This window comes from Entelurus aequoreus, linkage group LG12 (assembly GCF_033978785.1).
Source record: "Entelurus aequoreus isolate RoL-2023_Sb linkage group LG12, RoL_Eaeq_v1.1, whole genome shotgun sequence".
Classification (NCBI taxonomy): domain Eukaryota; kingdom Metazoa; phylum Chordata; class Actinopteri; order Syngnathiformes; family Syngnathidae; genus Entelurus; species Entelurus aequoreus.
In genome coordinates this window covers 5,687,867-5,713,912 of record NC_084742.1, presented here as the reverse complement: position 1 = coordinate 5,713,912, position 26,046 = coordinate 5,687,867, and the positions used below count along the sequence as shown (strand labels likewise).

Below are 26,046 nucleotides of genomic sequence, written 5' to 3'. Positions count from 1 at the left end.
GGTGAGGACAATGTTGAGGAAAATTGCCACAAACAAAGTCCTGGAGCAGCTTGGCCTCCGTGGAAAGACAGGAAAAGTGGCGTTTGAGGACTTGCCCCTTTACAGAATAATAAATAGTAAGTGTTAATAATAGGTTTTCATCTTTGAACATATGTTGCATGTATGCTCACAAGGTCGATCTAGCTGTTATTATTATAGTATTTATTCTAAAGGGAATTCTAAATTGTGCTGGTGATTCCAGAGGCATGCAGGGGTGTTTACAAGCAGACGACCACAGCTGAAGTGGATTGTGAGCTTGGAGAGGTCCTGAAACTGGCCACTTTTCGAAAGGGAGGTTCAAAATTTGAGGTACGGAGAAGATAAGATATCCCGATTTTGAATTCCATTTTATTGAAGTTCCACTGCATGTCTTTTGAATTTGCAATTATAACTACTTGCAGGAGAAGAGGAGGAATTAAGAGGGAGGACAAAAAAGGAAAAAGAAACAAGCAAAAGAACAGAGTGAGATGAGTGACCAGGTAAATGATAAAGTAATTATGCCAATGTTTTAATTCAAATAATGAAGATCCCAGTTCTGTGTTGAATTTGCAATTATAAATACTTGCAGGAAGCGACGGCGAAGAACAAGGATAAAGCCAAGAAAACGGACAGTGACATCTCACTGTCCGTTTTCTTGGCTTTTTGCAGGAAGCGACGGAGAAGAAGGGCAAAGGGAAGTGTACAAAGGAAAGGGACAGTGAGAGTGGCCAGGTAAATGATAAAGTAACTATGCCAATTTTTTAATTCAATTCATGAAGATCCCAGTTCTGTGTTAAATTTGCAATTATAAATACTTGCAGGAAGCGACGGCAAAGAAGGGCAAAGGGAAGTGTACAAAGGAAAAGGACAGTGAGAGTGGCCAGGTAAATGATAAAGTAACTATGCCAATTTTTAAATTCAATTCATGAAGATCCCAGTTCTTTGTTGAATTTGCGATTATAACTACTTGCAGGAAGCGCGAAGAAGAAAACAGGGAAAGGGAAAAGAACCAAGCAAACGGACTATAGTGAGACCAGTGAGCATTGAGCAGGTAAACAAGGAGTAAATTATGCCATGTTTTAATTGAATTCAATTAATCTACATTCCAGTGCTGTCTTTGTTGTATTTGTGAATATCTATAATTATTTACTTCCAGGAAGAGAACCAACAAGAAGGGGCAGGAGTACACTGACGCGCACGACCAAGACCACTGCATTCCATTTCTATTGTATTATAATTATCACTAATAAAGAATTAATTCTGTTGAAATCACTAATCACTATCACTAATAAAGAATTAATTCTGCTGAAATTTCTGTTTGAGTGTTATTCCTGACAATATAGCATAAAAACAGATGTAAATAGCATGTTCCTAAACAGTTCCCTAAACGTTCTAGCCAAACGTTCTTGGCTAACGTTCAGCTAACCAAGCTAGAACTCCACAACCTCACGTTCTTTCAACGTTATAAACTAACGTTCCCAGAACAATGCCACTACGTTCTCCTAACGTTCACATAACGTTCACTTGTTACCTGGGTTTACAGTATAATATAGAATCATTTTGGGGACTTGTTATGGTTTTGCGGAACTACTGTATTTATCACTGTGGCTTGTGCAGTTATACTTATGACCATGAGACGGAGCCATTATAATGATAAATAAATGATAAATGGGTTATACTTGTATAGCACTTTTCTACCTTCAAGGTACTCAAAGCGCTTTCACACTATTTCCACATTCACACACACATTCACACACTGATGGCGGGAGCTTCCATGCAAGGCGCTAACCAGCAGCCATCAGGAGCAAGGGTGAAGTGTCTTGTCCAAGGACACAACGGACGTGACTAGGATGGTAGAAGGTGGGGATTGAACCCCAGTAACCAGCAACCCTCCGATTGCTGGCACGGCCACTCTACCAACATATTCCTTCAGAGATTTTTTTAATTATTATTCTGTTAAATTATTTTTATAAGGAAAAATAATGATTTATGTTATTTTTCTTTGTTTTATTTTTAAGACAAGAGTTATCCTAAGTTTCAAAGGTAAAATTTAAAAAATGTGAAAAAGCCCTTTTGGTCAGGAGACACAACAGTAAATACATTTAATTCATACATAATACATATTAGAAATATATACATATACACAATAATTTAAGTTCTCATAAATAAATAGTTAAGTTATGTATGGTTTCTATAGGAGATTAATGAGACGATCTCGTTTTTGTTTAAAAAAAAAAAAAAAAGATTGAAAATGTTTATCATAATTATTTTTTGTACTTTGTGAACACTTTAACGTAGTTTGAACAGTTTCTTGAACTGGATCATATAAGTGCTTTGTTTGATTTCCTTGTTTAATCCATTCCATAAATTAATTCCACATACGTATATACAAAAGAGCTTAAGTCTCAAGACAAAACTTTTCATTTAGCCCGCCGAACAACACCCAAATAGGCTTGATGAAACCATTCAAAACAGGGTTGCTCATGTATGCGGTACCCCCGCCACCCCGCAGAGGGCCAAAGCGATGCATATGTGTCAAAATGAAGCAGCAGTGGAGTCGAGGAAGATTGCACTATTGACCCTGAATAAAAGCTAAATAAATCGCGAAAATTAGACTTTTAACAGCGAGTGGACATCAAAGTAAGAATGTATTGAAATTGCAGACTTTTTGATGTGTCTTTTGTATTCGTGGTCGTGTTGTTTTTTTTGGCTGTTTAACTCTGGCGATCGAAACTGGTAAATACATGTAACGCCGAATTTGACCAGCAGAGGACGACAAAGCAACACCTATAGTGTTTGCTGTGTGTATTAACACTAAACCTTCTATTTTATTTATGTAACATACACAATGGACATTATTTATGCAACATACACAATGTACTATATTTATGTAACAACGACGGCGTGGCGAAGTTGATAGAGTGGCTGTGCCAGCAATCGGAGTGTTGCTGGTTACTGGGGTTCAATTCCCAACTTCTACCTTCCTAGTCACGTCCGTTGTGTCCTTGGACAAGACACTTCACCCTTTGCCTCTGTTGGCTGCTGGTTAGCGCCTTGCATGGCAGCTCCCGCCGTGTGAATGTGGAAATACTGTCAAAGCGCTTTGAGTACCTTGAAGGTAGAAAAGCGCTATACAAGTACAACCCATTTATTTATTTACAATGGACAGTATTTATGTAACATACACTATGGACCATATTTATGTAACATACACAATGGACAGTATTTATGTAACATACACTATGGACCATATTTATGTAACATACACAATGGACATTATTTATGTAACATACACTATGGACCATATTTATGTAACATACACAATGGACCATATTTATGTAACATACACAATGGACATTATTTTTGTAACATACACAATGGACAATATTTATGTTTGTAACATACACAATGGACATTATACTTTTGTAATGTTTATATTTTCAGTCTTACAAACCTACATTAAGGAAGACGTATAAAGAAATAAAACTGAGGAAGAAAAATAATTCAAAAGAAGGAACATCAATCATCAACAAAACTTGGCTTCTGTTTATTAATGCTGTTAACTATCTGTCGAGATGCACACATTGGGAACGAGTAGCGAGGGCCGAATAATGAATTTATTGACAGTGCAGTGTGAAAGCTGATGTGTTTACTTTATAAATAAGTAAACACAGTCTGTGGAGGCACTTTCTGAAGAAACATCCACATTTTGATGTCCGGCCCCTGAGACCTTGGGGTCTAGAAACTGCGGCCCTCTTCATTATGTAGTTGAATAGCCCTGTCTTAAGTGTTGTACAAGCATACTAATGTTTAGATTAAATTGTCCTCTAAGGTTATATTTCTCTTCTTTAGTTGAGAAGAATTGGTGTACATTCTTGGGTAGCAGGTTATAGTTTGCTTTGTACATAATTTTAGCTGTTTGCAAATGCACCAAATCGTTCAATTTCAATATTTTTGGATTTAATAAATAAAGGGTTTGTATGTTCTCTACATCCAACATTATGTATTATTCCAATTAATCTTTTTTGTAACACAGTTAGTGAATGAAGCGCACATTTGTAATTATTTCCCCATATTTCTGCACAATAACTCAGATATGGCAACACTAGTGAGCAGTAGGGAATATGGAGTGATTTTTGGTCCAGAACACTTGCATTAGTTTACGCTACGTGGGCAGTTTGGACTTCGCTAATAATTGGCAACAAGCCAACCAGCTGTGTGCGCTTCTACGTGTCTATATGTGCATCGGAGGCGCTGCTAACTACATTATCTGTCACTCTTTATAGTCTGTGCAGATCCGAATGTTTGTTATTTAAATATTTACCTAAGTTTGAAGCCAAGGTTAAGTTAAAGTTAAAGTACCAATGATTGTCACACACACACACATGAGGTGTGGCGAAATTATTCTCTGCATTTGACCCATCACCCTTGATCACCTCCTGGGAGGTGAGGGGAGCAGTGAGCAGCAGCGGTGGCCGCGCCCGGGAATCATTTTTGGTGATTTAACCCCCAATTCCAACCCTTGATGCTGGGTGCCAAGCAGGGAGGTAACGGATCCCATTTTTACAGTCTTTGATATGACTCACAACCTACCGATCTCAGGGCGGACACTCTAACCACTAGGCCACTGAAATGGTAATACTGTATTGTCACCTTTGGCAAGACAAGTGTAGTAGAATTTCTGACCTTTGAACTATATTTCATGTCTGTCAAGAATGTACGCTCATTCAATTGCTCTTCTATTCTGTGCCATTGAATGGACCGGGTGTGGGACAAAAGTGAATATTAAGTCGTGCCAACCTGTCTACAGAATGTTTTGATTGTCTAAGTATGATTAAGGGATTCAAGGATGTTGCAAAAACAAACATGTCGAAGACCACAAGAGTGACGCACGAGAAAAAACAGAGTGACGCACGAAGAGACAGATAAAAATGGCAGGAGACCGGGACTGGAGAGAGATTGCTTTTTGTGAGTCCTCCGGAGGACGGCCGTTTGTTTGCAGGGACAAAACAATCCAACTTATGCCCTTTTGACTATGAGAAAATAAACTTGTTGTACTAAATTCACTTTTGTTGCTGTTTAAGCTCTGGACAATCCACTACACAAGTTTTAAAGTTCCACCTTTATCGGTAGTTTTGAAACCCAAATATTTCCATGTTGTGCTTCACACACCTTTTTTATTAACCACTATAATTGCTGTTTTTTTGCCATTCTTCCTCACCACACTGTTTCTGCTTGTATGCGCTCTTTGTGTGCACGTTGACACACAACATGCACCTTGACTCAATAATGTCCCCACCGCGCGGCAGCATAAAAAAGTACCAGAATTTTTCAAAGGCAGTAATCCATCCATCCATTTCCTACCGCTTTTCCCTTTCAGGGTAACCTGGGGTGCTGGAGCCTATCTCAGCTGCATTCGGGCGGAAGGCGGGGTACACCCTGGACAAGTCGCCACATCATCACAGGGCCAACACAGATAGACAGACAACATTCACACTCACATTGATATTAAATATATATTAACTATTAGTTAAGTGATTCTTTGGCGTACGCCAAATAATCGCTTGATTCATATTTAAACACCGTGGTACTGTTCAAACTGATTGTAATGTTAGGGTGGACAAAAATATTGAATATATTTGTTAAATAAAACCTCTGCCTGGTTTTTAATTTATATAGAGAGCGAGAGTGACATCTTCTTGTGTGTAACAGTGGTTATAGACTAATGGCTTCTGAAAATACACTTACTTTAATGTTGGAGCAGGAACTAACCATCCGTCCATTTCCTACCGCTTGTCCCTCTCGGGGTCGCTGGAGCCTAATCATTTTGACACAACGGTAATTGCTTCGAAATCTTACAAGACGTTAGCAAAGGTGGGCTGTGCAAAACCCCGGAAATGATGTGACAAGCTGACCAATCACGGCTCTTTTTTTGGTCAAACTTTATTTCAACAGAAAATATGACACAAATAAAGTCAAACAATCACAAAATGCAAGTAAACATCCATCCATCCATTTAAACATGTTTTTCAAAATATGTACATGAACATATTTTTTCTCTTTACTTTTCCAACAGTTTTTACAAATTGAAGCAAAAATAATTAAGAAAAAAAGAACATACAAAAAAACATGAAACGTGCAATCGACAAAAATTTACAAAAAAAAAAAAAAGTAATTACTATGGTTTTTATTTTGTCTTCGATGGAATTTGTCTTTATGTTTTTTGTTTACAATGTGGGAAGATTTCACAACTTTTTTGTTAGAGATGTCCGATAATGGCTTCTTTGCCGATATCCGATATTGTCCAACTTAATTACCGATTCCGATATCAACCGATACAGATATATACAGTCATGGATGTAGCAGGGGTGTATATTGTAGCATCCTGGAAGAGTTAGTGCTGCAAGGGGTTCTGGGTATTTGTTCTGTTGTGTTTATGTTGTGTTACGGTGCGGATGTTCTCCCGAAATGTGTTTGTCATTCTTGTTTGGTGTGGGTTCACAGTGTGGCGCATATTTGTAACAGTGTTAAAGTTGTTTATACGACACCCTCAGTGTGACCTGTATGGCTGTTGACCAAGTATGCTTTGCATTCACTTGTGTGTGTGAAAAGCCGTAGATATTATGTGATTGGGCCGGCACGCAGAGGCAGTGCTTTTAAGGTTTATTGGCGCTCTGTACTTCTCCTTACGTCCGTGTATCACTCCGTACGGCGGCGTTTTAAAAAGTCATAAATTTTACTTCTTGAAACAGATACCGATAATTTCCGATATTACATTTCAAAGCATTTATCCGCCGATATTATCGGACATATCTACTTTTTGTTTTTGTCATCAATAGTGAACGCTGATGCTAAGATATTTTTTATGTGCACGTGAGCCGGTTTAAACAGTGTCAAAATAAAAGCACATGTTACAAAATAAACCCGACATTACGCCCGCAGTTGGTCAAGCTGATGGTCTTGTAGTCCATTCCGGTCTTGTGCGGGTCTACAATCGTCGGCAGCTCTTTGGTCTTGCCCGTGGTGGACAACAAACGGAATTTATTGACAGAGATGTGACACAATGTGATATTGATCACAAGCAGCGGTGATTCAAAGAAAGAGGAAATCCTTGTCATGATGTCAAGGTGATGAAACGCGAGCCCCGAATGATTTCATAGCAACCAACTTATTTTTCTAATCAAGCCACCAACAGCCAAAGAAGAATCTATGGTATAACAAGAGAAGCAGTCGGATGAAGAAGAAAGCACATCTCCATCTCATCTCCAAGTGTGATGACGTGCCTCAGCCATGGAGACATCTCTCTGTGCACAAAGCATCCTGGAGGAAGAAGATGACTCAGCACATTCTCAACAAACACACATGAATCCAAGTTGAACATCTTCTTCACACAAAGTCCCAAGAACATTTAGAGATGCAAACAGTCCATGTGAGCTAACTCACCGCGTCCCACTCAGCCTTCAGCCGGCATGTTCTCGGGGAGCTCGGCCCCGCCGTGGCGAGCTGTGGGACAAACGCACCGTGAGCCGGTTACTCCCGCTAAGCAAACACCTCACACTGGTGGAGGAAGAACATCCAGAAGGTGCCTCATCACTCACATCAGATCTTTGAGGGGTGACTTACAAACATCAAGAAGCAGAGTGCTGATCTTCTACTTCCTGACTAGGATACATTCTTGATGAGTCAGCAAACCTGAATGTGCACACTTGATGTCTCATTTGGTCGATCCTCATCATGAGGACTCATGTCAAAAGTTCGATATAAAGTGTGGCATATTGATGGATGGAAACTCTGTGTTTTATTGTGAAAGTTGGGATTTTCAGGCTAAACTTGTCACAAACGTCTGCATCAGACCTTCATATGAGTGATGCTTCACCACGGCTTTGTTTCTTGCGGCTCAAAGAAAATATGTTTTACTTACGAGCTGGATCGTATTGGGCTGAAATGACAGAGAAACAAAAGGTGAAATGTACTTTTTCCTCACGTCACGCTGTGTTTCTATGTGAGAGTGGGTGCTCTGTCTCTGTGGATCTTTGAGGAGGAGGAAGAAAAAGGAAAAAAAAAGAATAAGAAAAAGGGGAAGGGGAAGAAGAAGAAAAAGAAAGTGAAGAATGAAAAGAAAAAGAAAGTGAAGAATGAAAAGAAAAACAAGAAAAGAAGAAGAAAAACAACAATGACAAGTAAAAGAAGGAAATCTGTGTTCCTCACCTTGTCTGTGTCGCCTGACGAGGAAGATGGCCGCCAGGAGGGCCGCCACAGCCACGACCGCCGCCGTGGCACCGATGGCGACGCTCCAGTGGTCTGTTGAGAGCAAATAGCACAAGTGGAGTGACAAAGCATGAAGAGGAAACCTTCATGACTACTTTGCATGCAGACGTCAAGCGTTGTCATGGTGACATGGATCAATAACGGCGACACGGATCAATAATGGCGACAGGTGGACTTGTGATAGGAAACATCTCCAACTAAATGTGTCTTTCTCACCTTCATGGCTTGCGTTGCTCAGGATGCTTCTTCTCTCCAGCTTGGTGACCAAGTCCTCCTCGACGCCAGACAGCTGGAACACACATTCGTACTTGCCCTCCACGTCGGCCGTCACCTCCACTTTCAGCCCCACCGACATCTGGAAGGTTCCGTCGTGGTTGGGGAGCAGCTCTCCGTGCTCCACGTCCTCGAAGATCTGCTCGCCGTCTTTCCTCCAAAACAGGTCGGCTAGGTCGGGGTAGAAACCTGTCGCCATGCAGGTGACCGGAGAGGACGGCGTCTTCTGGAGGAGGAACACCTCTGGAAGCTCTGCACAGGAAGTGATGTCACGTGTGGACAGAAGACAACGTGGAGAGAAGGTGTGAACGGAGGTGAAGATGGAGAGAAGGTGTGAACGGAGGTGAAGATGGAAAGAAAAGGACAAAAAGAAGATACAATGGAGAGGTGTGAACAGAGGTAAAATGGAGAGAAGTTGTGAACGGAGGTGAAGATGGAGAGAAGTTGTGAACGGAAGTGAAAATGGAGAGAAGTTGGAAATGGAGTTAAAGATGATGTGAACGGAGGTGAAGATGGATGGAAGGTGTGAACGGAGATGAAGAGGGAGAGAAGGTGAGAATAAATGTAAATATGGAAAGAAAGAGAATGAAGTTAAAGATGGAGTGAATGTGAGCATGAAGATGGAGAGAAAAAAGAGAGAGAAGGTAAAAGTGGAGAGAAAAAAGAAAGAATGAAGGGGAAAAGAGAGAATGAAGGTAAAGATGGAGAGAAGGTGTGAGTGGAGGTAAAGATGGAAAAAAAGAAGAATGAAGGTAAAGATTGTGAGAAGAAAAAGAATGAAAGAAAAGATGAGAGAAAAAAGTGAATGAAAGTAAAGATGGAAAGAAAGAAGAGAATAAAGGTAAAGATTAAGAGAATGAAGGTAAAGATGGAAAGAAAGAAGAGAATAAAGGTAAAGATTGAGAAAAAAAGAATGAAGGTAAAGATGGAGAGAAAGAGAATGAAGGTAAAGATGGAGGGAAGGTGAGAATAAAAGTAAAGATAGAGAAAAGGTGAGAATAAAGGTAAAGATGGAAAGAAAGAAGAGAATAAAGGTAAAGATGGAAAGACAGAAGAGAATAAAGGTAAAGATTAAGAGAATGAAGGTAAAGATGGAAAGAAAGCAGAGAATAAAGGTAAAGATTAAGAGAATGAAGGTAAAGATGGAAAGAAAGAAGAAAATAAAGGTAAAGATTGAGAAAAAAGAATGAAGGTAATGATAGAGAGAAAGAAAATGAAGGTAAAGATGGAGAAAAGGTGAGAATAAAGGTAAAGATGGAAAAAAGAAGAGAATAAAGGTAAAGATTAAGAGAAAGAATGTAAAGATGGAAAGAAAGAAGAGAATAAAGGTAAAGATTGAGAAAAAAAGAATGAAGGCAAAGATGGAGAGAAAGAGAATGAAAGTAAAGATAGAGAAAAGGTGAAAATAAAGGTAAAGATGGAAAGAAAGAAGAGAATAAAGGTAAAGACGGAAAGAAAGAAGAGAATAAAGGTAAAGATTGAGAAAAAAGAATGAAGGTAAAGATGGAGAGAAGGTGAGAATGAAAGTAAATATGGAGAAAAATAGAAAATTAAGGTAAAGATGGAAAAAAGGTGAGAATAAAGGTAAAGATGGAAAGAAAAAAGAGAATAAAGGTAAAGATGGAAAGAAAGAAGAGAATAAAGGTAAAGATGGAAAGAAAGAAGAGAATAAAGGTAAAGATGGAGAGAAAGAAGAGAATGAAGGTACCGATGGAGAGAAAGAAGAGAATGAAGGTAACGATGGAGAGAAAGAAGAGAATGAAGGTAAAGATGGAGAGAAAGAAGAGAATGGAGAGAAAGTGACAAAGAAAAGTATAAAGAGACAGAGTGTAATGTCAGTAATGTTCCCATAGGAGGCGTGCTAACATGTTAAAAGGTGAAAGTACAAGGTGTGTTTTTACCTGTTCTCATTAGGACCTCCTTGCCATACTTCACATACTTCTTCAAGTAAGAAGGACATAGCTCAGTGTAGTAATACTTTTGGTTGTTTATTAGAAGTATGTTCTGGTCCAACATGAGTTTGGTGGGGAAAGCTTGTTGTTTTGCTGCAGTCCATGTCCATGTCTTCATGTCCAACGATATGAAATCTTCTCCATCATAACCATGCTGCTCCCAACCTTTAACTTCATCAGTCTCATCATTCCATTCACATCCATACATCCTCTGGAATATGTGAACACCTGAGAGACACAAAGTGTTGTAAAGCAGAGTGAAACACACACAATGTGTTTTATGTAGAATATTATGGGATGGACAGAGACAAGTGTCAGTGCAGTAATGTGTGTTTTTACTACAGTATAAAAAGAGTACTTCAAATATATTTGAATAGTAGAAAGTTCAAGATAAACAAACCTCCAGTTTGGTTGAAACGCTTCTTAAGAATTTCAATGTTGACTTTGTAGACTTGCTCAGCAACAACACCGATCTCTGTTTGTGTCTGCCAGTAGTTTGGATCCTCTTCTGTGATTTGGTTCATCCAGTCCTGTTTGGCTTCTGCTTTCCTGCTCTCGCTGTCATAGTGAACCACCTGGACTTCATCAACATAAGCAACCATCACAAACTCTGGGAAGTTTGGAACTTGAGAGGACGAAGTGTAGAAATACTTCAGCGTGTGAATCACTGAAAGAAGAGCAACTTTTTATTATTTTGTGTCATGTTCAACAATCTTGCAGTGTGAATATTTGATGTCATTCAGTCTTCAGTCGGTAAAGTGAACATCAAACACTGCCAGACATCACAGTCTACAGTCACATGGTGTCTATGAAAAATACAACACAATAATAATATTACTAACATTTATTTTAATAAGCCATCTGTTGACAGTTTGTACATTTTGAAAATAAACGTATTTTTTTTCTCCAATGGAGGATGAATAATGTCAAGTACAAATGTGTAGACGCCCAAAGTTGTACACACCCTCAACACACAGACTAATAACTACTTTCATTTCTCAATAAATATTTTACATTTATGTCACAGGAGGTTAAATAAATTGTTTAACCTTTAATAACAAGTTTGTATTTTTCAAAATTATTTGAGTATATCTAAACATTTGTTTAGGCATTTTGTTTGTCCTAATTAAAAGAAAAGACATAAATTATTTTCACATCATTTGTATGAGCTTTTTTAGTGGGAAATGATATGTTCAATAAATCTCATTCAAAGTTTAAACAAATGATAAAACACAAAAATAATATTGATGTATTTCAGGAGAATTTCCTCAGTCACAGTTAAATTAAAGATGACAGGAAAGTGAGGGAATTTGTTCAAGTTGAACAACAATGAAGATTAAAACAATGACGTTATTCTTGTTATCTCAAAGTAAAAAATGTTAGGATTAAAAATAAATGACAGGTTATATTTTGTAAATAAATATGTTTCAAACGAATCATGATAAGGTAATAATAAGCTTGATTAAGATAAGAACGAGTATAATTAATAAGTAGAAACTCACAGAATAAGTGGAGGCACAAAGAGGATTTATGAATAATGTTTATAAATGTTTTGTTTTTTTTAAAAAGGAGGACTTACCAGGCGCCCCGCTGTGCATTTGCACGACCAAAAGACAGAATAAAAACAAGTTCATGATGTCAGCACAAAATAAAAAGATGTTTTCCACTTTTAATCCCGCAGAGAAAGACAAACTGACTAACAACCAGGAAACACCAACAAGGAAGTGTCGAGGCTCTTTTAAGAATGCGCCACCTGAGCCAATGAGGAGTCAGCATTCTGTGACGTCAACGTTGATAGAGAGCGCTCCTTGTGGCCATGTCAGGTAAATGCTTGAGTAGCGTTTTCTGGGAAATCACGTGACCTGACAAGAACAACCGGCGCGTCAAGTTTGCAGCCAAATTTCCCTATCAGAGGTTTGTTTTCTTCTAATGTTCACCCACTTATTTATTGGATAGAAAGAAAAAGAAAGAAAGAGGAAGGAAGATGAAATTTAAATCGTATTATAGTCCTCTCAAGAAAGCATACAAATAATGATTGACAGGGCAGAAAGTGCGTCCCCACTTTTCTTCTTTTTATTTCACTTCTGAATTTGAACCTCCATTATGTCTTCCAAGCGTAAGGCGTCCCTGGTGGTGTAACGGGACACGCTTCTGCCTTGCATGGGTTCGATTCCCGGACAGTGTTGCATCGAGAAGGGCAACCGCTCTTATAACTAACTTGAAAGCATTCATGCGATTGATCAAAGTGCTGAAAGTGGGGAAAAGTGTGAGGCAGACGCTTTTGGTGGGCAAATCATCAAAGAAAAGGAAAGTGAAAGTAAAATTAGACACGGTGAAGCCAAACATTGACTGCTGTTATCTTTATGCCACTGTCAAGTAAGGACATGTTGGCAAAAAACACTTACAAGCTTTTTTAACTTTGACGCAATTAATGTTTTGAAAATGTGGACTATTTAATATAATAATACATATATTTTATTAATACAATAATAAAGTAATACGTTTGGGGATGTGTAATATTGTTTGTCTGAATATACTGAATGTTTTCATCCTGGAATAGTTTTAATAAGTTGAGAAATGTGAACGTAGTTGAGTGTGGAAAAAAATGATGCAGTATTAATAATAATAATAACAACAATGCTCTGCGGGTCGTCCGCAGATCTTGTCCCAAGTGGAGGAGTTCAAGTACCTCGGAGTCTTGTTCACGAGTGAGGGAAGAGTGGATCGTGAGATCGACAGGTGGATCGGTGCGGCGTCTTCAGTAATACGGACGCTGTATCGATCCGTTGTGGTGAAGAAGGAGCTGAGCCGGAAGGCAAAGCTCTCAATTTACCGGTCAATCTACGTTCCCATCCTCACCTATGGTCATGAGCTTTGGGTTATGACCGAAAGGACAAGATCACGGGTACAAGCGGCCGAAATGAGTTTCCTCCGCCGGGTGGCGGGGCTCTCCCTTAGAGATAGGGTGAGAAGCTCTGTCATCCGGGGGGAGCTCAAAGTAAAGCCGCTGCTCCTCCACATCGAGAGGAGCCAGATGAGGTGGTTCGGGCATCTGGTCAGGATGCCACCTGAAGGAGGTAGGAGGCCACGGGGGAAGACCCAGGACACGTTGGGAAGACTATCTCTCCCGGCTGGCCTGGGAACGCCTCGGGATCCTCTGGGAGGAGCTGGACGAAGTGGCTGGGGAGAGGGTAGTCTGGGCTTCCCTGCTTAGGCTGCTTCCCCCGTGACCTGACCTCGGATAAGCGGAAGAAAATGGATGGATGGATGGACAATGCTCTACAGCATTCTCACAATAACAACGTCCTTTGTTTTTTAATCCGTTATGAAATAAAACATTTGAAAATGGAGCTCATGTCGTCTCTGAACTGAAGTCAGCCAAGCAGCAGTAAAGATGAGATCAATAAGGTGAAAAGGTCAGAAGTAAGGTTTCTTCAGGTAAAACATGGAGTATCTACCGCCACCCGGTGGCCGAAAAGTATACCAGCCTGAGGACAGAAAATTGAGAGTTGGAGATAAAACAAAACAAAAGTTACTTAGGAATACAGTATTTATTTTGAAACTGTGCAAAAAAACCTGAACGATGTGCTCAGCAGCCTTAAATGGCGAGTAAGGCAATCTTTTTACTACGTTATTTACATTAAATACATACATTCATTTAAAATTCTAGCTTTGTTACACCACAGATATAGATTTAAGTTAGAGTAAGTGCATTGTTTTAAAAAAAATCAACATTTTAAAAACGAAAGTACGAGATGGGAGTCAGTGGCGCCCCTGTGCGTTGTTTGTGATTAAGGGCTATATCAGGTTCAAACACTGATGACATCTATTAAACAGACAAGAAGCAAGGAATTAAACAGAGACAGGATTCAATTTAGCCCACTGAGGAGAAACGTCTGGGCTGTACTCTTTGTACAGTCTTCCACCACGCTCTGACGAAAGATTGCATGCCTCCTCTTTTGTTTAGACGTTCCCTGATTACATGGCAACAGCTGTTTCTAAGAGGAGAGGGGGGTCGTAAACAGCCGTTGCCCTCGGTCACAAAACAGTTCAAAGAAAAGATGCCTGGAGCTTGCGTCAGGTCCTGCTTCCTCTCCGCTTTGTAGATCTCGGGTCAAGACAAAATCTTCCTGTGGATTACAATAGAAGAAAGAAACCAACACCTTCATGTCGCTTCTCATCGTACACAGTGGAGTTTTACAAGCCTTCTGCTTGGTAGGATCAAAGACAGCTTTTGTCCTCTCGCCGGGAACTCATGGCAACACAAAGTTTTGTGATAACTTAGATACAATTATTCTGACAGGCTATATAAATAAACTTTGATTGATTGATTTATTGCAACGACAGAAAAGTAAAAGTGATGGAAAATGTGGCGATAAAACTCCCTAAATTTGTTAAATCTACCCCTTGTTCATGTTTATATTTTTGTTCCTTTATACTCCCAGGTAAGATATTATTTTTATACAAAACATTGACAAAACATAAATGTCACAAAACATGATGTATAGCAGCCCGCGACCCCAAAAAGGGACAAGCGGTAGAAAATGGATGGATGGATGGATGATGTAGCAGAAGCTCCGTCGTAAAATATTGCAAGTCTCGGAAGTGACCTGCTCTTCGCGCATGCGTGGACAGTGGTATTCCTTTAGTATACACTTACATACATTCTGGTCGCACAATGACTTCCACTGAAACGCATATTTTCAACACACTGAAAACCTGACATAATGCTTTCCCCAAAAATACTGAATGGATCCAAGCATCTCCCTTCGAAATAGAAGCAGAAAAATAGATGTGGGTGTAATTACTTGCGAAATCTCTGGTTAATGCGAGGGACATGCAGTGTGTTTGTTCATTCAAATGTAAACATTGACTAACAAACGACTTAAATGCAAAAAACATTGTTATAAATTCCCTTTGTCAGTGATGAAAATAGAAGATAAAGATCCCTATTTAATATGTTAATTGTTGAATATAATTTATTACATTATTGTTGACGTAAACCAGTTAATAATTGAGTCATGCACATTTAAGTTGTTTAAGTCAGCCCAGAGCCTGGGGGTCTTCAAAACCCTTCTTAAGACCTACCTCTTCTTGCTGGCCTTTGACCTGAGCTGAGTCCGCCCACTGGGCCACTATTTCTAGTTACCCCCCACCCCCGACCCCCTTCAATTTAGTTTTTTTTCAATTTGTCGCACTTTTATTATTATTATTTTTATTTTGCAATTTTTACTTTTTATTCGACCCCTTTTGCCGTATTGCTTTTGCACTATCTTGTTTGGCTCATTTATTGTTCATGTTCTTTGTTTGTTTTTTTGCTCTACGCTTTTAAACCTGTACAGCACTTTGGTTCAATTTAAAAGTTGTTGTAAACGTGCTATATAAATAAAGTTGACTTGACTTGACTTAAGTTGAGTCTGTTTGAGTCAGGCAGTTTACCGGGCAGCTAATAGACCTGCATTTAAAATAAACTGCCTTTTTATGACAGCATGTCAAAAATAAATCTACAACTGGATACAATCTACGCCCAAATAACTGATTATTTGCCTCCTATTAATAGACTACATCCCGAAAGTGGCAGATTTGATGACAATCCACACCACATAAAAAAGGAAAAGTGGACATATTCAATGTTATCAAGTGCAAAAACATGTTTTTACCACCTATGTTGCACTTCAATCTCCATACGCGGCACTGACATTAGTCAGAGTAGCAGCTTGTCCAACACAACAAAATATAAATAACATATTTATTCATTTATTTATGTTTAATTGTTTGTTTAATAACATGGTAAAACACTTATTTAACTACTTTATTAATTCCCAAAGGGAAAATTGTGTGGTTAATCCAATTTGCTGCAAAATAGAAACAGAAGGAAATAAATGTCATTAATAAATAAAAGTAATAAAAAGACACAAGAGTACGAAATGTTGTTTCCCGATGAAAAAAATAGTTCATAAAGTAATAAAAGAAAGGTATACTAGTACAAATTGTTTCCTTCCAAATTAATGACAGCGTAATGTAATAAACTTAAATAAGTACCAAGTACAGTCTGAGTGGACCCTCCAATTACACATCTAATTGGTTCTTGAAATGGGTTCGCAATTGGAGAAAATTGTTTTTTGGAACACCCATAATAAATGTTGGAATTATGGATAATGTGTTCCATCTTCGACAAACGTCCCTATTTTAGTAAAAGGATGTAATCTGTGTACACTTTAAACACAATCAAAAATAAATAAGTAAGCACAAAATATAGTAACAAAGTTTACAAAAACATTTTTAAAAAAAATCTACGTTCAGTTACTGTTCAAAGATCGTACTGTTGCACGCTCATCCGTTACAAAAATTAACTTTAAATATAAGATCTGTAAAGTTACTCGTGTTATTTTTATACCGACTTCAACAGCAAGTTATGTCATTCCACACTCGAGATCTGACAGCGTTCTGTTGTGTGTCTCACTTAAATCATTCCCCCTGCAACGATTATAACGCTACTAGCCACTGCTTAATCTGAGAACACAACTCTAAATGTTCTAGCATCAACCACACATTTACTTAATCTTTAACGTTTCATCTTTGACGTAGGGATAATATTATAAAGACATGTTACAGTATTATAACGACATTTAACTTCAGAGGTCCCATGTTCGTGAACGTACCGTGTCTGAAAGGTGATTGGTGGAGAATGAGGAAGTGTTGTGGCTGGGAGGGACTGTCATGTGACTTCAAAGGAGTTCCCCTCATTGGCTGCAGCTGGTGGGTAGCCATCTTCCTCAGGACGAAACATCTCCTGTGTGATTTTAGAAAACCATCATGTCAAGCAAAGTCAGATCGTGGCCAGACGCTTCGAAATATCCACTTCTAGACAACAACGTCAGCGCCTGAAGGCTTTGGGGAACGTTCTGGTGTTCTTAGATTTCAAATTGGTGGAGAAATGGCCGAGTTTCAGCGAGTTAGAAAGTTCGAATTGTTCATGTTTAGTTGTGACGAGAGAGAGATATTTAACTTTAGACTCAATTAGAGAGAATGGTGACTTGTGTGGCTTTTAGGGCCAGCAAAGGCGAAATGGGACGCACGTTTGCCATAAAAGTTACATTTTCTGAGAGAAGACAATACGTTTTACTGACACACGTGACACACTGCAGTTGCCGGTTTAAACTTCTCATTGAAAGTGGAGTTAACGGCATTGAAAAATAATGCTGGAGTCCAGCAGAGGGCGATGTTGCACAAATTCACTCAACATTTTTTCAGCCGGAAGATGCGCTGAAATGGGACACGATTAAATATATATTTAAATAAGTCCTTAAATGTGTCAATACATAATTGGAATTAAATACATATTTGTTTTATTAAAGTTTTAATAATTTATTTAATGTGTCAGTATTACTCGTTTTATTTGTATACCGACTTTAACAGCAAGTTATGTAATTCCACACTCGAGATCCGACAGCGTTGTTGTGTGTCTCACTTAAATAGTTCCCCCTGCAACGTGTTTACTTTAGGACGTTTTTATAACGCTACTGGCCACTGCTAAATCTGAGAACACAACTCTAAATGTTCTACCATCAACCACACATTTACTTCATCTTTAACGTTTCATCTTTGACGTAGGGATAATATTATAAAGACATGTTACAGTATTATAACGACATTTAACTTCAGAGGTCCCATGTTCGTGAACGTACCGTGTCTGAAAGGTGATTGGTGGAGAATTAGGAAGCGTTGTGGCTGGGAAGGACTGTCATGTGACTTCAAAGGAGTTCACCTCATTGGCTGCAGCTGGTGTAGGACTGGAAGTGGAAAGGATGAGCAGCTTAGCCTTCGAAGCCGACTCCAAGTACTGCTACTCCACGCGGTGGTGAGTCACATTGACGGTTGGCAAACGCTGGACTGTGAATGGGCAGGAGATGGCAGGCGCAAGTGACGGATCAGGAAGTGAGATGGGAGGAATTGAAGCAGATGGCGGGAGGGGAGATGACTGGAATTTGGCAGGGGATAAAAACAAGAAAAAGCGTAAAAAACAGAAACAGCAAGCGGATAGAGTCAACTTAGAAGGAACGGATAGTGAGGGAAGTGGTACACCAATAGCAAGTCAGAGTGAGGAATATAAAATTATCATCAAACTTTCTCAAGACGGTGCGTCGTTCGGTGAGTGGAACCCAATTCTGTTGACAAAAGCGATACATAAGTTTATGGGTGAAGTAAAGAATGCCAAAGTGTTGCGGAATGGTTCATTGTTGATATTCTGTAAAAATAGTATGCAACAAGGAAAGGCCATAAGACTGGACAAGATTGATGGTAAAAAAAAATGCAGTGCTCAATACCTGAGGATAGGAAGAAGTCGACTAGGGGAGTCATTTCAGGTATACCTACGGTTGTGTCAGTTGACCAGATTAAAGATAATGTGGTGGGTGCAAAGGTTTTGGAAGCCAGGCGGCTGAAAGCGACCAGAAATGGAGAGAAGTGTGATAGCTTGTCAGTGTTGATTACATTTGATGAGCCCAAGTTGCCGAGCAAAGTTTATATAGGATATATGAGCTATGAGGTGAGACCATATGTTCCGCCACCACTGCGATGCTTTAAATGTCAAAAGTATGGTCATGTAGCAGCAATTTGCAAAGGCAAGCAAAGATGCGGTAGATGTGCAGGTGAGCATGAGTACGGTAAATGTGAAGTAGGGGCTAAGCTAAAATGTTGCAACTGTGGAGGAGAGCATACTTCTGCGTATCGAGGGTGTGAAATGAGCAAAAAAGCGGCTGAGGTACAGAGAGTCAAAAGCTCCCAGGGAATTTCATATGCAGAGGCGGTGAAGAAAGTAAAGCAAGCAGACGCCCCTAAACCAGTGGCAGAAGAAACAACACAGCACAGTGACAGCAGACCTTGTGGAGGATGTGCTAAGCCAGACATAAAGGAGGATATGCTGAGTGTAGGCAAGAATGAATTTGTACTGTTTATGGTTGAGGTGATCAACTGTTCGGCACAAACAAGCAGGAAAACTGAAAAGATTAAGATCATTGTGAGAGCAGCTGAGAAATATCTTGGACTGGAGGGGATAAGCTGGGAAGCAGTAGAGGACATGTTAGCTAGAGAAACACCTAACTCTCAGACATGGGCTGGTGGATCTTCATGTTCTTAATTATTTTACAGTGGAATGCAAGGAGTCTTACCTCTAACGGACAGGAATTTAAAAAATTTGTGTCAAATTTGTCAGACAAACCGCATGTAATATGTATCCAAGAGACATGGTTAAAACCACAATGGGATTTTGTTATGTATGGCTACACTGCAATAAGGAATGATAGGGAAACTGGGAATGGTGGAGGAGTGGCAACATTTGTGAGGAATGGGTTGAGATATAGTTTAGTCAAGATAGGAAAGGAGCAAGAATCTATTGTAATCAAGGTATGGACAGAAAAGAGTAGCATTACAATAGTAAATTACTATAACCCATGTAATAGACTAAGTACTGATATATTGAATGATGCAAGTGGGCCGACACAAGGGAAGGTAATATGGTTAGGGGACTTTAATGCGCACAGCACATTATGGGGGAGCAATAATACAGATGCAAATGGGTCAATAATAGAGGAGTTTATAGATGATATGGGTTTGGTGTGTATCAATGATGGAAGAGGTACAAGGTATAATAGCTCACAGAATACAGAGAGTGTTATAGATCTAACGCTCACATCCACTATAATTGCAGGTGTTAGTACTTGGGAAGTATTGAATCAGTCAACAGTAGGAAGTGATCATTATCCAATAATGGTCAAGATTGGAATAGAAATACATCAAGAGGGGGGAGCAAGGACACCAAGGTGGAGGTTGGATAAGGCAGATTGGGGTGCATTCCAAAAAATAAGTGAAGGCAGGTGTGTAGAGCTACTGGGAGAGAATATAACAAATATAGAAGAAATGAATGGAAAATTGGTAACGGCAATGATACAGACAGCAGAAGAAACTATTTCAAAGAGTAGAGGAAGCAAGCGGAAAAAGAGTGTGCCATGGTGGGAGGACAATTGTAGCAAAGCAATAAAAATGAGAAATAGAGCATTCAGACAGTTGAAAGTTCACCACACGCTAGACACATTGATACAATACAAAAGAGCACAGGCAGTAGTTCGGAAAACAATAAGATCAGCAAAACGGACATACTGGAGACAATACTGCAATAAAATTGGGAGAGAAACACAGCTGGCAGAAGTGTGGGGAATGATTAGGAAAATGAGCGGCATAAAAAGTAACTTTGAGATACCAGTGATGCATAGCAATAATACAACAGCAATAAGTACTGTAGAAAAGGCAGAGCTCCTAGCAAAGACATTTGTGAAGGTTCACAGCTCAGAAAATTTATCTGTTAAAGCTAAGCAGTGTAGAGACAACACCCTTGCACAAAATATAGGAGGTACAGAAAGAAGAAGCATATTGTCAGGAGAAGACCTGGACTTACCGTTTACTCTATTTGAGCTGAGGAGAGCAGTTTTAAACGCACGACAAACTTCACCAGGGAAAGATGGTGTATGCTACAGTATGTTAGCTCATATGACGGATAGTGCACTTGAAGCAGTGTTAAGGCTATTTAATAACATATGGGACACAGGTAAACTCCCGTCGACATGGAAGCAATCAGTTATAGTACCAATATTAAAACCAGGTAAAGACTCATCAAATCCCTCTAGCTATAGACCCATTGCTTTAACATCACATTTAGGGAAAACTATGGAACGGTTGGTGACAGAGAGACTGTCACATTTTCTTGAGAGTAGAAACCTTCTCTCAAACTATCAAAGTGGATTTCGCAGGGGAAGAGGGACAATGGATAGTGTCTTATGTTTAGAGTCAGAAATTAGGAAAGCCCAGACCAACAGAGAAATGGTGGTGGCGGTAATGTTTGATATTGAGAAAGCATACGATATGTTATGGAAGGAGGGACTACTCATCAAACTCAAAAAATTAGGTGTGAATGGAAAACTGTACAACTGGGTGTTAGATTTTATGGTTGGAAGAACAATAGAAGTGAAAGTGGGTACAGAATATTCTAAAATATATCAAGTTGAGAATGGAATACCACAGGGAAGTGTCTGCAGTCCAATCCTGTTTAATGTCATGATCAATGATATTTTTGAGCAAGTGGAGCGAGGTATAGGGAAGTCATTGTATGCGGATGACGGGGCATTATGGATAAGGGGGCGGAATCTTGCATATATTCAGAAGAAATTGCAGGCAGCAATTAGGACGGTGGAGCAGTGGGCAGATGAATGGGGTTTTAAGTTTTCTATCGCAAAGACGCAAGGGATTTGCTTCTCTAGACGTCACAAAGAGGTTTCCTTGAAAATATATGGTCAAAAAATTGAGCAGGTTAGTGTCGTTAGACTGCTTGGAATGTGGATGGATGAAAAGCTGACTTGGCGGCAGCATATTGACAAAGTGAGGGATAAATGTAAAAGAGTCAACAATCTCTTAAGATGCCTTTCAGGAAGACACTGGGGTGCAACTAGAGCGTCACTGCTGAATATATATCAGGCCATCATGAGAGCAACGCTAGACTATGGGGGCATAGGCTATCTAGCAGCAGCAGACAGCCACCTGAAAAAGCTGGATGTGCAGCAGACACAGGGTCTGAGAATATGCAGTGGGGCATTTAAATCCTCTCCAGTAGCAGCCATACAGGTAGAAATGGGGGAACAACCATTAGGGATCAGGAGACTGAAACTGCTGTTAGCGTACTGGGTCAATCTCCAAGGGCATAGTGTTTCACATCCTGCTAAAGCCATCCTAGAGGACTGTTGGGAGCATAATGAGTCACATTTTATGAGTTTTGGGTGGATAGGAAATGTAAAGGCAGTACAAGCCGGTTTAGGTCATATTCTATTCAGTCCGACAGTCCCATACTCATGTACTCCTCCCTGGTTGTTCATAGAACCGACAATACATTTTGAAATACAGCAACAATTAAAGAAAAGGAATAGGCAGGCCTCTGCGGGAGGGGTAGCCGAAGGCTATTTGGAAAAACATTTCTCAGACAAAACGCTGATTTTTACTGATGGGTCAAAAGACCCTGATACTGGAAGAACAGGAGCTGCAGTTTTCATTCCACAATACAAGATACACATCAAGAAAAGAACCACAGACCATCTATCAGTATTCACAGTTGAGCTTGCAGCTATCATTTTAGGGTTGGAATGGATAGAAGGAAATAACCATAAAAATACACTAATAGCATCAGACAGTTGGGCAGCACTTACAAGCATCAAAACCATGAAGTCATGTAGGCAAGATCTCATTTTCAAAATATATAATCAACTGCACAGAATGAATAAGAGGGGATTAGCTGTTTGCTTCATCTGGGTTCCTGCCCATGTAGGGATAGAAGGGAATGAGGGAGTGGATATTCTGGCCAAACAATCACTCAGATCACACACTGTAGATATGGACATACCGTTATGTAGGGAAGAAGGTAAATCAATAATCAAGAAACATGTGGGTAAAGTGTGGCAAGAATATTGGGACATCCAAGACACGGGAAGACACCTTTACAACATACAGAAACACGTTGGGTTGGGAAGGAGGAGGGGCAGGAGCCGGAGGGAAGAAGCAGTGATCACACGACTTAGGATAGGGCACACAGGACTGAATAGCTCACTACACAGGATAGGAAAACACCCTGATGGCAGATGTGACCAATGTGGGCAGGATGAAAGTGTTCAGCATGTGTTGTTAGAATGTAGAGGGTATGAGGAGGAAAGGAGGACGCTAACAGCAGCGGCAGAGGAATCCAGGATGATATTAAGTGTTGGGAACCTGCTAGGAGCAGAGGCAGAAGCTATGCTCAAACATCTTATGGCATATCTGATAGACACAGGCCTAATGGAGAGGATTTAAGTTCCCTATTTAGTTGTTTTGTTTCTTTATTTCTTTATTTTATTTTATTTTTTTTCTTTATTTTTCTTATTATTTATTTTGTTAATTATTATTTGTATTTATTTTGAACCCCAATTTACAGTCCCACACTCCAGTCCAGTAGGTGGCGGTAATGCACCTTTGTTGGTTTGCCAACCGCCAATAAACTCCATAGAAGAAGAAGAAGAAGCTGCAGCTGGTGGGTAGCCATCTTCCTCAGGACGAAACATCTCCTGTGTGATTTAAAAAAAACATCATGTCAAGCAAAGTCAGATCGTGGCCAGACGCTTCGAAATATCCACTTCTCGACAACAACGTCAGCGCCTGAAGGCTTTGGGGAACGTTTGGTGTTCTTAGATTTCAAATTGGTGGAGAAATGGCCGAGTTTCAGCGAGTTAGAAAGTTCGAATTTTTCATGTTTAGTGGTGACGAGAGGGAGATATTTAACTTTAGTCTCAATTAGAGAGAAGGGCGCACGTTTGTCATAAAAGTTACATTTTCTGAGAGAGACAAATATATCTACGTTTTACTGAAACACATGACGCACCATTCACTGCAGTTGCCGGTTTAAACTTCTCATTTAAAGTGGAGTTATCGGCATTGAAAAAAAAGACTATGCGGAAACATACTTACTTGGAAGCGTCAGACGAGGGAACAGCGTTCAACAGCATACATACTTTTAACAATCTCCCGACAAAGACCACAGCACACTGCAAAAAGTCAGTGTTCAAAAACAAGAAAAAAAAATACAAAAATGAGGGGTATTTTACTTGAACTAAGCAAAATTATCTGCCAATAGAACAAGAAAATGTGGCTTGTCAGCTAGGACTAACCTCAATGAACCCAAAAATACCTTAAAATAAGTATATTCTCACTAATAACAAGTGCACTTTTCTTGATAGAAAAAAGAGACCTTTTTGTCCAATATGTTGAAAAATATTCTTAAATGAAGTAAATGCTAGTGCCATTATCTTGACATAATGATATGCGCATGATTTTTTTTTTTTCATGCTTGAAGTAAGAAATTATTACTTTAAAAAAGTAGTTTATACTTGTGAGTGTTGATGACACAGCTTTGCAACAGTTGATATTCTAGTTTCAAGCATGTTTTACTCAATATAGGTCATCAAATCTCAGCAACAAGCTGTAATATCTTACTGAGATCATTTAGGACCAACACACTTAAAACAAGTAAAATTTGAGATATTTAATCTTACTTAGATATCAGTTTTTGCAGTGCACCGTAGACTTAAATAGCGACGACTAAACACAGGGAGACAAAATAAAGCTGCTGCAGGACACTCAAAAGGAAGTGGAACTACAAAAAAGGTGTGCAGGACAGGAACTCAACATTAAACATGGAAAAACACTAACAAACCAAGGCGTACACTTTTCTTATTGCACTCAAAGAACAATTGACAATTTTACATATTACATGTAGTCTGCCACAATCTAGAATTACGTTAGAATAGAATAGAAAGATGTATTGACATTGTATCGAATGCTTGATTATGATTTATGGTTGCCAATTTTGATCTGTGCTTTAAGACAAATGCAATAATCATGAGTAAATACTGAAAACAATGCTATGGCTGAAAGTACACAGATAAGACATGTGGCAGGTATATAAAACACACATTGATAAAGATAAAACACAAATGAAAAAGTGGGAATTTGTAACAGAATTCAGTCAATTCACTTAGAAGACGTTAGCTAAGGTGGGCTGTGCAAAACCCCGGAAATTATGTGACAAGCTGACCAATCAGGGCTCTTTTTTTTGTCAAACTTTATTTCAACAAAAACTATGACACAAATAAAGTCAAACAATCAGAAAATGCAAGTAAACATGTTTTTCAAAATATGTACATGAACATATTTGTTCACTTTAATTTTCCAACAGTCTTTATAAATTGAAGCAAAATAATTACCAAAAAAATAGAACATACGAAAAAACATGAAACGTGCAAAGGATAAAAATTTAGGGGGAAAAAAAGAGTCATTACTTTGGTTTTTATTTTGTCTTTATGTCTTTTACAATTTGGGAAGATTTCACAACCTTTTTGTCTTTGTCATCATTAGTGAACGCTGATGCTAAGATAATATTTTTTTTATGTGCCTGTGATCCAGTTTGATCTGTGTCAAAATAAAAGCACATGTTACAAAATAAACCCGGCATTATGCCTGCAGTTGGTCAAGCTAATGGTCTTGTAGTCCATTCCGGTCTTGTGCGGGTCTACAATCTTCGGCAGCTCTTTGGTCTTGCCCGTGGCGGACAACAAACGGAATTTATTGACAGAGATGTGACACAATGTGATATTGATCACAAGCAGCGGTGATTCAAAGAAAGAGGAAATCCTTGTCATGATGTCAAAGTGATGAAACGTGAGCCCCGAATGATTTCATAGCAACCAACTTATTTTTCTAATCAAGCCACCAACAGCCAAAGAAGAATCTATGGTATAACAAGAGAAGCAGTCGGATGAAGAAGAAAGCACATCTCCATCTCATCTCCAAGTGTGATGACGTGCCTCAGCCATGGAGACATCTCTCTGTGCACAAAGCATCCTGGAGGAAGAAGATGACTCAGCACATTCCCAACAAACACACATGAATCCAAGTTGAACATCTTCTT

General features: G+C 39.2%; 1 protein-coding gene and 2 long non-coding RNA genes across 3 annotated transcripts; 2 read left to right on the top strand and 1 right to left on the bottom strand.

Moving 5' to 3' along the window:
- Positions 1 to 17: 17 nt before the first annotated feature.
- Positions 18 to 649, top strand: LOC133662649 (uncharacterized). The gene is made up of 4 exons (XR_009828127.1): positions 18 to 116; positions 242 to 348; positions 441 to 518; positions 608 to 649. It is a non-coding gene; the product is annotated as an uncharacterized LOC133662649 (long non-coding RNA).
- Positions 650 to 7,471: 6,822 nt separating this feature from the next.
- Positions 7,472 to 12,145, bottom strand: LOC133662576 (class I histocompatibility antigen, F10 alpha chain-like). The gene is made up of 6 exons (XM_062066689.1): positions 12,091 to 12,145; positions 10,912 to 11,178; positions 10,461 to 10,739; positions 8,503 to 8,811; positions 8,227 to 8,319; positions 7,472 to 7,521 (listed from the first exon to the last, which is right to left on the bottom strand). The coding sequence occupies exons 1-6, from the start codon at positions 12,143 to 12,145 to the stop codon at positions 7,472 to 7,474; spliced, it is 1,053 nt and encodes a 350-aa protein (XP_061922673.1).
- A 201-nt stretch (positions 12,146 to 12,346) lies between these two features.
- On the top strand, positions 12,347 to 13,861 carry LOC133662648 (uncharacterized). The gene is made up of 2 exons (XR_009828126.1): positions 12,347 to 12,425; positions 13,171 to 13,861. It is a non-coding gene; the product is annotated as an uncharacterized LOC133662648 (long non-coding RNA).
- Positions 13,862 to 26,046: the final 12,185 nt, after the last annotated feature.